At 43.1% G+C, this 12,214-nt stretch overlaps 1 protein-coding gene across 2 annotated transcripts in view; it reads left to right on the top strand.

The window, feature by feature from the left end:
• Window positions 1-12,214, top strand: part of BRAF (B-Raf proto-oncogene, serine/threonine kinase) — a 603,403-nt gene that overhangs the window by 356,845 nt on the left and 234,344 nt on the right. For both annotated transcript variants that reach the window (XM_069227907.1, XM_069227906.1), the window contains exon 13: window positions 8,280-8,456. In XM_069227907.1, coding sequence (XP_069084008.1) covers window positions 8,280-8,456 — 177 coding nt within the window. The remainder of the gene's footprint in view (window positions 1-8,279; window positions 8,457-12,214) is intronic.

Here is a 12,214-nt window from a genome sequence, read left to right as displayed (position 1 = left end):
GTTTCTTGTTTCTGGTTGGCCTTCTGACAGGAGCTTAGACAAAGAGTTAAAATCGTTTGCTCAGGTTGCATCTCAATTATCGGTGGTTAATGGTATTGTTATGAGGCAGAGTATGTTTGTGCCACCTTTATCTCTGAGGGATGGTATTATTTCAATGGGACATCTAGGACATTTGGGCATCTCTGCTACCATCAAGAATATTAAGCAGCATTACTGGTTGCCTGGTTTAGACTCTCAAGTAAAATGTTGTGGATAAATGTCCTGAGTGTTTGTGTTCTGATAAACACTGGAAAATGAAAACTAATTCTTTGTGTTGTACAGAATGGCCCAAAATGCTTGGGCGAAAATAGGGTTAGATTTTGCTGGTCCATTTAACATGCTTAAGAATGAGAATAAGTACATGATTGTAGCTATTGACTATTTCTCCAAGTGGTTATGTTTTGCCTTTTCTAGCACTGCTGATTCCAACGTGGTCATTACATTTTTGAAACGTTTGTTTCAAGTCAAAGGTCCTGCTAGAGAGGTTGTCACTAACAATGGAACACATTTTGTCTCCAATTAAGTGACTAATTTGTTTCTTAATCACCCAGTGAAACATGTCAAGGTCCCTCTTTACAGTCCTTCTTCTAATGGATTGGTCGAAAGAGCGAATCGTATATTGAAGGAGGGAATACAAACTGCCATTTCTAATAACCTCAATGTTGCTGAGTATGTGCAACAGAAAGTTTGGTCCTATAACACCACACCTCATAGTACTACTGGGGTTTCTCCTTTTATTCTTTTAAGGGGAAGGGATCCTATTACAGATTTAAGACCTACCTGGTTGGATGATGCTACTGGCCTCTCTGCTGATTCTGTTGATCTGCGTCAAGTTCGTATGCGGGTAGGAGGCAAACAAGAGAAGTCTAAGGACTATTTTGACAGAGTGAAGTGTGTGAAAGATTTGGAAGTGAAACCCAGGGATCGGGTATTAGTTAAAAAACCTATGAGGATCAACAAAGGTGATTCGAAATTTTCTGAACCGGTCAAGGTCGAGAAAGTCTCTAGAAGAGCGGTCTGTTTACAGGGCAAGGGTTGGTGGAACAAGAATGCTGTAGTAAAGATAACTTGTGAGCAAGCTGATATCATTAAGAAAAAGTTAGAGGATGTGCCACTCCATGACAATTTTGAATGCGATTTCTGGGATGTTGTGTATGACAAGGAGACTCATAACAGGGATTTTGGGTCTCCACTTCCTGAGTGTTCCATTGTTCAACATAATGTTATTGACTCCTCTGTTGTCAAGAATATGAACAAGACCTGTAGAGTTAGGAATGCTTCAGTTAAATTCAAAGATTTTGTCAGTTATTAGTATTCCCTGTAGAGTTAGGAATGCTCCTGTTAAATTCATAGTTTTGTCATTATTTGTATTTCCTTGTGTGTATTTTACCGTGTTTTCTTTATTTCTGTTTTTTTTTCTTTTGTTTTGTTTTGTTAAAAGGGAGATGGTGTTGTAATCTCAGAATTCTGTGTGTTGTTATGGGGATCTGGGGATTCGGGAACCCGAACGCAGCTCGGACAGTTGTTGCTGCCCGCTCCGTGTGCCGGCCGTGGGTCTCCTCTTGGGAATAAATCTTCTCACTTGTGACAACCTCCGCTGTTCTGGTCTTCATTACGAACCCTCATTACTACACTTTGCCACCATATTTTATGCCATCAACGGATGTTCACAATTGTGTTCACTTAATACGTCTTCAGACTAAGTACAGTTTACTTTGTTTGGCATTGCCTCTTATATTTAAAATATCCTGAATCTACATGGATATGTTGTAGAGACGAATCACGAGCAACATGGACACCCCTCTTTCCATCTGGTCCCATATTTCGTTATTTTTTTCTGCCACATTATATATATTTTTTGTACACCCGTTGGTACACAAATGTAGCTTTTCCTGTTTAGTTGACGTATTCCAAGATGGTGCCATGGACTACACGGCCCGTCGCTCTAGCCTCTAATCCTCTTTCTATTGCTAATTGGCTTACATGTACACAGGCACAATGGCATTTTACGGACGACAACTAAACTTCTATTGACCCCACATGGCATGAACTTTCCGCTGTAAGTTATTGTGTTTCTGGGGATATTGTTGTAACCTTTATGTACCCCTGACATAACTTTGTCATTTCAGGTGTGGACATGTCCACGTACTACTCTGTTTTGCTTTGTGCCCCGGGTATTTTCACAATATGTTTGTGATTTGCGTTGCAATGATTCACAGTTCTTGTTTCTAATGTCTGCCTTCGCCTCGCTGTCTCGCCTTTTTGTTTATTTTACATTAGCCAGCATACCGAGCGCCGTACACGTTCATATGCTCAGGAGCAAGTGTTGATGGTTTTTCACGATGGTTCACATTTCTATCATCATTCGGACAGATATATGTATACATTCTGAATCTCACATCGCTATAGTTTGCATGGACCACTTTGCCAACTATATCATGTCACCTGTAGTTATGTAATTTTATGTTTTCATATATCTCTTTGCGTTTTGCACATTTTATACTCATGGTTTGCTATGTTTTTGTGGTCTGCGATAGGAATGGTTTTTCATACAATTTACTTGTTTATTTTACTTACTATAGGCTTATCATGGCCATTTCTGTGCCGAAATTCTAATATGCCTTCGTTTTGGTCAAACAGCCTACCACAGTACGCTGTGATGGTAGCATTACTATTGCCTTATTTTTGGATTTCTGATATGTCCTCTTTACTTACATATTTCCATGCTCTACTTCTAGCTTGGTTGTTTCACACTTTCTGCAGTGTGAGGACTGGTCACTAACTTTTTGGGACTGATATGTATTGGCCTGTGACTAACATCACTTTCCTTCAACCTTTTTTTGAGTTTAGGTGACACACGCATATCTTGGACCCACAGGTTTCAAACATCATTTATATTTATATATTGGTTGCATGTGCACAATACTTATACAATCCTTTTTTTCACTGTTTACAGGTATATGCATGACACAACAAGAAGAGCTTCAGTTGATTTGTATACCTATCAACCTCTTTTGGGAGTTTTCTTCACTCTTTATATTCACACAATTCAAATAATTTGTTTAGTGTTATGGTTTTCCATTACAACAGAGATTTTTTTCCCTGTTGCCTTCATTCCATCTCATATACCCTTTCTATATGTCCATCTTTCAGCCCTGAGAAAGTCTTGATGACGAAACACTTGTCGGCTGTTATTCGGCTCTTGTACTTTGGAACCATCATACCTGGAATAAACAGATTCTAACTAATCACACAGACGGTTTCTGATTGTTGATTGACAGACTTTACTACGTTATGGAGTTTATGGACTAATTTGGTGTGCCTTGGTAACTCAGTAGTATATCTTCCAGTGCTGATTGGATTTCCAATGGTTGGTTGGTTGGGTGCAATACTAGGATGGCACCCTAAAGTACTTTCCTGCAACTTTGAAACATTACTCCCCCTAATTTTTTTTTATTTACATAGGAAGTGCAAATCTCAAAGCATAGCCACCCCTTCTTCTCACTTGTAAATTGCACAGATCCTTATTCCAATCATGTTCTCCAACTAAACACCTCATATTTCCTGTGGCTTTTCCCTCCGGAAACAACTGCCAAAACCTCCTAATGTTGTGAGTTCCTATCACGTCTAATATAACTTCCCAATTTGTATTTGTATACTTCCAGCTTCTGTTCTGTTTCCTTGGTACGCCTTTTCTTGAATTCTCTTGCCAGTTTCCGCACCTTTAGCTTCTGGAGCCTACACTCTTGATTATACCAGGTATTTTTATTGTCCCTTCGGACTTTTCCCTTAACTTTATTCTCCTGTGTTATTTTTAGTTTTACTTTCAAACAATCTACTGCTTCTTCAATTAACCTATCATAACCCATAAATACATCATTAAGATCTTCCACCACCCTAAGATCCCTATAATTTACCATTAGCTCATTAAGTACTTTAAGTACTTTAAGGCTGTTTTCTGTTATTCGGGTTGCTATCCGACGGGGGTACTCCACCTACACCTCTTTCTCTTTCACTTAGGACATTATCCCCTCTCCTGAGTGTTAACTGTAGGGGCCAATGCTCACTACCCTCTAGATGCACAACTTCAAAACACGCCTCTTCCCCAAAGTGCCAAGCATTTACAAGGCATAGTTAATAGGGCAAACCTGGTTACCTATTCAAAAAGTCTGCTTTGATGGGTGGTCTGTATTCATGAGTCCAATAATGCAGAATAGTCCTAGAGAACCTAAGATTCTTAGTAAGGCCCTATCCCAAGCTGTGTCTTCTGTTCTGGGGAAGATAAGTTGCGGGATAAGTGCAGCGGTCACCAACTCTTTATACAATTTATCACTACTTGTTGGATATGATTTATTATTAAAATCTCCCAAGATCAGAATCAACTGCTCTGCATATTGCTTCCAGATCTTCCTCAAGTAGACCCAGCTGGATACCGTGATCTTCTATCATTTCCGGCTGAATATATACATTTATTATGATGAGCTGTCTTGACTCTCCAATATCGTTATAAAGGTCTACCTGACCTGCTAGTAGCCAGCAACTTTTTGTTTTATCTCTGTAAATTTGATTGCTATTTTAGTCGAGGTCAAACTAATTAAACCACCCGAGGGAAGACCTGGACCTAACCGAATAGCAACTTTGAAGAGCCTCAGAAAGCAATCTACTGGTTCAGGTTCTTTGCACAGCCAGGTAGCCTAAAGGATGCCATTCAAATTTTAGAGGAGACTGCACACGATCTGCAGTAGTGACTGCTCATCAGCAATTGGGCCAGTAGCAAGCCCTTCTCCCTTCCCCACATTACAGTGGTGATGGATGCAACACTGCTGAGTTGGGGAGGTCATCTGAGCGAGGTGGAGATGAGAGGAGTCTGGTCTCTGGCAGAAGTCCAGCTTCATGTGAGTCTGTTGGAGTTTGAGGCCATTTGTTTGGTGTTGAAGGCCTTCCTGCCATCCACAAAAGAGAGGCTGGTACACATTCTGATGGACAACAACTCCGCTATTTGGTATTGCAACAAGCAGGATGGAGTGGGATCCTCATTCCTGTGCCAGAATGTCTTTGCCTCTAGAGTTGGCTGATGTGTCAGGGCGTTTTCCTAATCATGAACTACCTGGCAGGTTCCTTGAATTCTAAAGTGGATTAGCTTAGCCAGTGGCATCGGGCAAATCATGAATGGCATCTACATCCTCAGGTGGTGCAGGGCAACTTCCGGCAGTGGAGAAAAGCGTGGTTAGATCTTTTCGTCTCCATCTATAGTGGACAGTGTCAAAAGTTTTACGCATTGGAGTTTCTGCGAGTAAGCTTGCTGAGATGCATTCTGGCTGGAATGGAACATAGGACTCCTGCCTCTGCCTCTCTTTCCCTGAGTTCTGAAAAATATCAGGAACGACCAGGCTCAAGTCATCCTAGTGACTTATGATTGGGCCAGAAGACACACAGAATTTCTGGGCATGAGCATCTGCCCTTCGTTCAGGCTATCACTTCTGGATTTATTTTTTTGGCACAGCAGCACTGCTGGGTCCTTCACCTGTATCTGCACATTTACAACTGCACTGGTGAAGTTTGGTTCAGCAGTGGCAGTTAGCTGCATTTTATCTGCCACCAGAAGTGGTAGGTGTCATCCTTGCTGCCAGGTGCCATTCCAGAAAGTCAGTTTACTCCAAGAACTGGAATAAATTGGTGGCCTGCTGTGGTGTCCACAATACAGAGCCTTTACAAACCAAACTGTCAGTCTTTTTATTGTTTATTTTGTCTTTGTCCCAGCAAGGCCTTGCAGTGGAGTACGCACTATTGAGGGTTATTTTTTTGCTCTTTCAACCTTTTCTCTTTTGCTGGACCAACCATCACTATCCAAATCACCTGTTGATGTTGCTGTTTTCTAAAGGTTTGACGCACATGTTCTCTCCCAATCCTTCTGTGATTCATTAACTTGGCCTTGACGGTTCTCATTTCTACACCCTTCAAGCTGATGCACAGATACTTATTGCGTCTCCTGACTCTAAAAGCTGTCTTTCTCCTTACGATCACTTCAGCTCATCACATGAGTGAACTTCAGGCACTATCGGTGCAGCTGCCCTACACCATTTGTTTTGCCGCTACACCTATACTGAGGATTTGGGTGGTCTTCTTGCCTACAGTTGTGAGTCTCTTGCACATTAACAATCCTTCACCCTATCAGCATTCTTTGGCCCTCCAGACCCCTTGAAAGAGGATTAGAGGGTACTTTGGCTGGAACCTAAAAGGGCTTTAAAGATTTACATTTATTGTAACAAGGACACTCAGGTTGACAGTCAGCTGTTTGTGGGGTTCTTTGGGGCTAAAAAAAAGGAATGCAGTACAGAAGAGGATCCTGTTTAGATATGTAGTCCTCTGCATTACAATCTGCTGTACACTTGCCAAGAAGAAGCCTCTGAAAGGCCTGAGAGCTCATTCCACCAGAGCCAAGGCTGCTACCTCTGCGTTAGGTCGTTAGTGCCAGGTCTTGGTATCTGCCATGCGGAACAGTGCACATGTTCACAAACCATAACTACCTTGACAACGTGGTCAGAGGGGAAAGATAATTTTGCCTATTTGCTACTGTGGGACTTTTTGGTCTGACCCCACTCTACAGACCCTTTACCTTCGAGATGCACTGCTTTTGTATCTATTCCACAATGAGGCATCTGCAGTCAAGAAGTACCCATCAGAATAAGAATTTACTTACCTTTGGCTACACTTTCTGGTGGCTCCCCTGTATACACACATAGTCCTCTCTGCCCTCCCTCCTTCTCATTCTGTGGAGTGGCCTCCTTTTCTCTCAAAACAAGAAAAGAATGCTAGTGCACAGGTGTGATGCATTTATGCGGCTCCGCTCAGTCACTTCTATGGCGGTTTAGAGTCAACATGGAGCCCCATGGTGCCACCTAGCAGAGCTCAGGAGCACTACTGGGAAAGCTTTCAAGGTCCAGTTTGGCAGCTGGGGAGAATTGTAAGTTGATGAATCTGTGGTTAGAAAGATTATTCCGAAGATTACTGAAGGTAAGTAACTTGTTCATTTAATACAGATGTTTCTATTATTGGCATATGAGTCCAAAGTGAATTAAATTTACAAAACTAATTTTGCTTTTACACTCAGTTTTTATATACTGACATTTTTACTTGGGTTTTCAAACTGAGGGACGTGGCCCCCTGGGGGGCCTCAAGTGAACAGGGGGGCCCAAACAAAGCATTTATGCTAATAACAGGACTTTGTTTTAAGCTGAATAAACTGAGCAGCAGTGACCCGCTCTGTAATGGGCCATCACTAACATGTTTTGCTATTTATATCCAAGCTGGGAGTAGGTTTCAAAAGGGAAGGGACTCCAAATACAGTTCAAAGCCCCCACCCCCACTTCTAAAAATCGCACTGTGGATACTTTTGCACATTAGTAAGGCCTGCCTGACCAGAATAGTTTGTTTGGCATCATGTATTTGATTGCATTTTTAAAACAGTGACATAACTTAACTGCAATGTATAAATAAGGTTAGATTTTTTAAATATTGCCAATTTAATAGACAAATTGTGAAAAATTCGGAGTGGACGATTATTATTTTTTTCCCACTGGTGGGGACGCGGCATTAAAAAGTGTAAAGACCACTGTTTTTACTGATTTTGTCCCTTTGGTTGTTTTAATTACAATCTTGAGTGTGTGAATTTTAAATTATGAATGTGCCGATATAGAAACTCAAGAAATTCCAGCCTTTGGGTAATAACCAGAATTTCTTGATTTTCCTACAACTATCATGACTGCTGTTACCTGCCCCTGTTCTTGGGAGAGCAAGCTGCCTCTTGTGAACATGGCTGGTGACAGAATGTCACTTGGAGGGACATCCTAGAGTAAGAAATGTTGGACAAGAAGGCTGCAGCCTCCATTGAACACCACTGGGTGCTGAGAAAATCAGGCCTTTGAAGGGTGTCGACGGGCGGCTAGCTAAGCCAAGTCTTGGGTGGACCAGCCAGCAATGTCTGTGAAGGCTGGAGGCTCAAACAGGTGATTGGATGGGGCTGCGTTTTGACCTTAGCAGACCCTCACAGCAGTGAGAATAGTTTCTCATGCTTTAGTTGGCATTTAATAATGCCCCTCACATTTATAACTGCTTAGCTACTTATAAGTTAAAAAATGTGGTGTTGCAAATTATTAAGGACTGTTTTGTCTAGAGATATACTTGAGAATTTTCTAATTACATAGTTCACAGATGTGACGTTCTCTTCTATTCTTCCACAGGAAAACACGACATGTGAATATTTTGCTTTTCATGGGATACTCTACAAAACCTCAGCTAGCTATTGTTACTCAATGGTGCGAGGGCTCCAGTCTATATCACCATCTACACATCATAGAGACCAAATTTGAGATGATCAAACTCATAGACATTGCACGACAGACTGCACAAGGCATGGAGTGAGTTTTGGTTGCCAGTATTGTTGAAGGTTTTATCTGTGAGTTATGCAAAGTGCCTACAGGTGGAGAAAACCTTTAAGCATGGAAAAAGAGAGTGGGAGATTTTTGAACATTGATAAATTGGCACTGTAATAACAGTTATTAGAGGTGCTGAGAAATTAGGGGAAATTGTAGCTTTAATTCCATGAAATTAAATAAACATGCTTGATTGGCTGATTCCTGCTATGGAAAGCAGTATTCTGCATATATTGAGAGGTTTGGGGGGTAAAGGTGACTTATTGTCTTTTGTTCATTCACCTGTCTATCCTCAATTGCTGAAGTATACTTTCTTTACAGATGTCAGCCTTGTATAATTAGAACTTTGACGCACCTGGCTAGAGAAGATAAAATTAAAATGTACATTTCGATAAGTGACAAACTACAGACAAACCTAAATGTGTATCTCAAAATGTATTAAGCATTAGTGCAAAATAGGACCACATTAATAAAAGTGACCCCGCCCCCGCCACCACTGTTCTCTTGGTTTACCGTTGGGTGTCCTTGCTTGCATAATATAGGCCCTAACACATTGCTGGTTGGGTCTCAGAGAAATCTCTCTTTTTGCATACGGACTGCTTTGTATTCTACGTTTTGCACTAGAACAGATGTACAACTCTATCTCAACACAAAATAAACTTTCTGATGGATACATCTACCTGTGGAGTCCTCACCCTTAAATACTCCAATTGCGCCAGGAATTGACAAACACTTTTTTGTTCTAGCTCTCCACGTCGACAAGGACGTCATAATGGAACGCTCCACACGTGACTCCGTCTGATGTCATCGGAGCCATAAGAAGTCCTCGCCATCGTGCTGACTTCAGTTCCCTTTTTTCTGTGCCTTCGACACTCAAATTTTTTCTTCCTCTCCAGGTGGTTACACTGTATGGAAGATCTTTGTCAAGTTTTTTCTTTGCGCAGCAATGTCTCCACCAAAGAAGTTGGGCCTTATGCCTTCTACAGAGTGTGAGGGGTCACATGTTGGTTACTGATCCTCACGAAAACTGTCTCTGGTGCCCAACTACCACCCATGACATTGGGGGATGCTCTTCATGCCAAAGCATGAACACAAAGGCACTTAAAGAAAGAGCGGCAAAGCTCTTTCTGGTAAAAGCTAAAAAAGAGAATTCGGGCCATCGAAGATCCAGGCCTCGAAAAGGAGTCATCGTCCCACACGTCTTCAAGGTCGCACAAGAAGTGGCGTCGCTACAGCTCACGCCGTCACTCATCCCGGGATGCCAGCCCTTGGTCTTTGTCTCCGACTTCAAAGTCTTGGCAACATGAGAAGTGAGTCCCATTTTAACACCTCCTCAACCGAAGTCGCCAGAGATGTCACTGGCGCCTTCTTTGGTGGAAATCTCAGCGTTGCTATCGAGTCCTGCGGCGCAGTGTTCTCCTGTAACTCAGTCAGCTCAGGAGATGGAAGAGCAGACTTCAGGTCAGGCCCAGCTTCCAAAACAGGAGCAGGAGTATCTGACCTTTCCAGCCCTGGGGACAGACCCATTCAACTTCTTAAATGCTATGTACAGCATTTTTAATAGAGTAATGGCCCCCTCTGGTGTGCCTGCGGGCCCCACGGGTCCTTTGGCCTTTAACCCTGGAGGCTTTCTGGCACTGTATAGGCAGGCTCTCTTCATGCCTTTCTTGCCTATGACTCCCTATCAATGTTCGGGGACAGCGCAGAGAAAGGTACCATCTCCTTCGGGGCTTCTGCGCAAGCAGCACCGATTCCGACGTTGGTCAGATCTGGTCCAGAGTTGGTTCAATCTACACCTGCCAGGAGCAAGCTACCAGCACTGGTCTTGGCTTCACCAGTGCCACAACAGGCTTCCTCAACGTCAATGCATTTACTGTGGACTCCACGGCTAGAATCCAGGTTAAGGTTGAGGAGGAAAGCCTTCAGGCTCTTGGAGGAGGAGCAGTACTTGGAAGAGCAGCAGGACCTCAAGGAAGGAGATATTCCTTTGTCTTCCCATGAGTTTGAAGGTATTGAAGCTGCAAGTGGGTTGGACACTTCTCCTGAGTGGGACCTATTGTCCCCTGGGGTTATACCACCTCCGGAGGTTACCTCATGTCATGGGGTAATCAGGAAGGCAGCAGAACTTCTGGGCCTCTGCCCACTACGGAACTAAAAACTAACATTCTGTCTGAGGTGTTTCACTATTCTTCTTTTGCATCAGAACCTCTCCTTTCATTTAGTGAGGCTTTGTCGTAGCCAGTCTTGGATCTGTGGCGGAAGCCTGTTCCTGCTCATGCAGTTTCCAAGTCTATTGCCAGGAGGTATAGAGCTGCACCAGCTGATCCACAGTTTCTGAGTCAGCATCCAACACTTGATAGTATGGTGGTGCAGGCTTCATGTTTACCCAAGGCTGCACCTGGTTCCTTCCCCGCAGCTCCTGAAGACAGGGAGTCAAAATGCATGGAGCAGTCAGCAAAGAAGATTTTTTTCATCAGGAAGCATGGTGTTAAAATCGGTAAATGCTATATCTCTGTTGGGCAGGTATATCCATGCACTGATGGATTCAGCCAAGGAGGTTATTTCAAAGACCCATATACAGGGTCATTTTACGGAGCTGCTGCAAGACAGTCGCTGCAGCAAAACAGGTTATTAAATCAGGCACGGATACTGCGGACTCTATTGCCAGAGCCAAGGGGACTTCAGTTGCAAACGGAAGACGTGCATGGCTTAGAGGGTTGGGGTTCTCCCCTGATGTACAGTCCGCACTAATGGATCTTCCATTTGATGGATCTAGATTGTTTGGACCCAAGGCAGATTCTGCTTTTGAGATTTAAGGAGAGTAAGGCAACTGCCAAGTATCTAGGACTTAATCTCTCTGCTCGACCTACAGGCCTTTCCGTAGGTTTAGGGGGTTTGGCCGGAGCTCCTCCTTTCGCTGGAGGCAGCAATCCCAAAGTCAGCAGTCTGCCAACCCCCTTTATGAATTCTACAGAGATCGTGGAAGACCTAGGCAGCGTGGTACCATCCATCAGCCTTCCTCTTCCTCCACTTCATCATCCGCTGGAAACCTTTCAGGGAAGCAACCCTAGTTCTCCCTCCTTTCAAGAGCATGTGTTACCTGTAGGGGGGGGGTTAATTTATTCCCCCCAAAAGTGGGAGTCAATAACAATAGACAGTTGGGTGTTAGACATTGTAGCAAATGGATATGCCCTTCCCTTTCAGGAGTTTCCTCCTCCCTTCCCTCCCCAGCAAATTTGGTGTTTGGAAAAACATCTGCCGCTGGTTTAGCAGGAGGTACAAAATCTGCTTTTAAAGGGCACCGTGGAGTTAGCTCCAGAGCAGGAAAGGGGTCAGGGATGTTATTCAAGATATCTTCTGATCCCCAAAAAGCATGGTCATTTGCACCCCATCCTGCACCTGAGGATTTTGAATTGGTTACTCAAACAGGAGAAATTCAAAATGTTGACCCTAGCACAGGTGCTTCTTGCGCTGGACAATAAAGACTGGATGGTTTCTATCGACTTGCAGGATGTGTATTTTCACATCCCCATTCTGCAGTCACACAGGAAGTATCTCCACTTCACAGTAGTAATGCAACACTACCAGTTTGTGTTTTTTTCTTTTTGGTCTTACTTCCGCACCTGGAGTCTTCACGAAGGTGATGGCAGTAGTTGCATCACATCTCAGAAGGTTGGGAATACCAGTATTCCCTTACTTAGGTAATTTGTTGCTGAAAGCTAAGTCTCCAGAGTTGGTGCAGC

Source organism: Pleurodeles waltl, chromosome 4_1, assembly GCF_031143425.1.
Source record: "Pleurodeles waltl isolate 20211129_DDA chromosome 4_1, aPleWal1.hap1.20221129, whole genome shotgun sequence".
Classification (NCBI taxonomy): domain Eukaryota; kingdom Metazoa; phylum Chordata; class Amphibia; order Caudata; family Salamandridae; genus Pleurodeles; species Pleurodeles waltl.
This window is presented reverse-complemented; position numbering and strand designations above follow the sequence as displayed.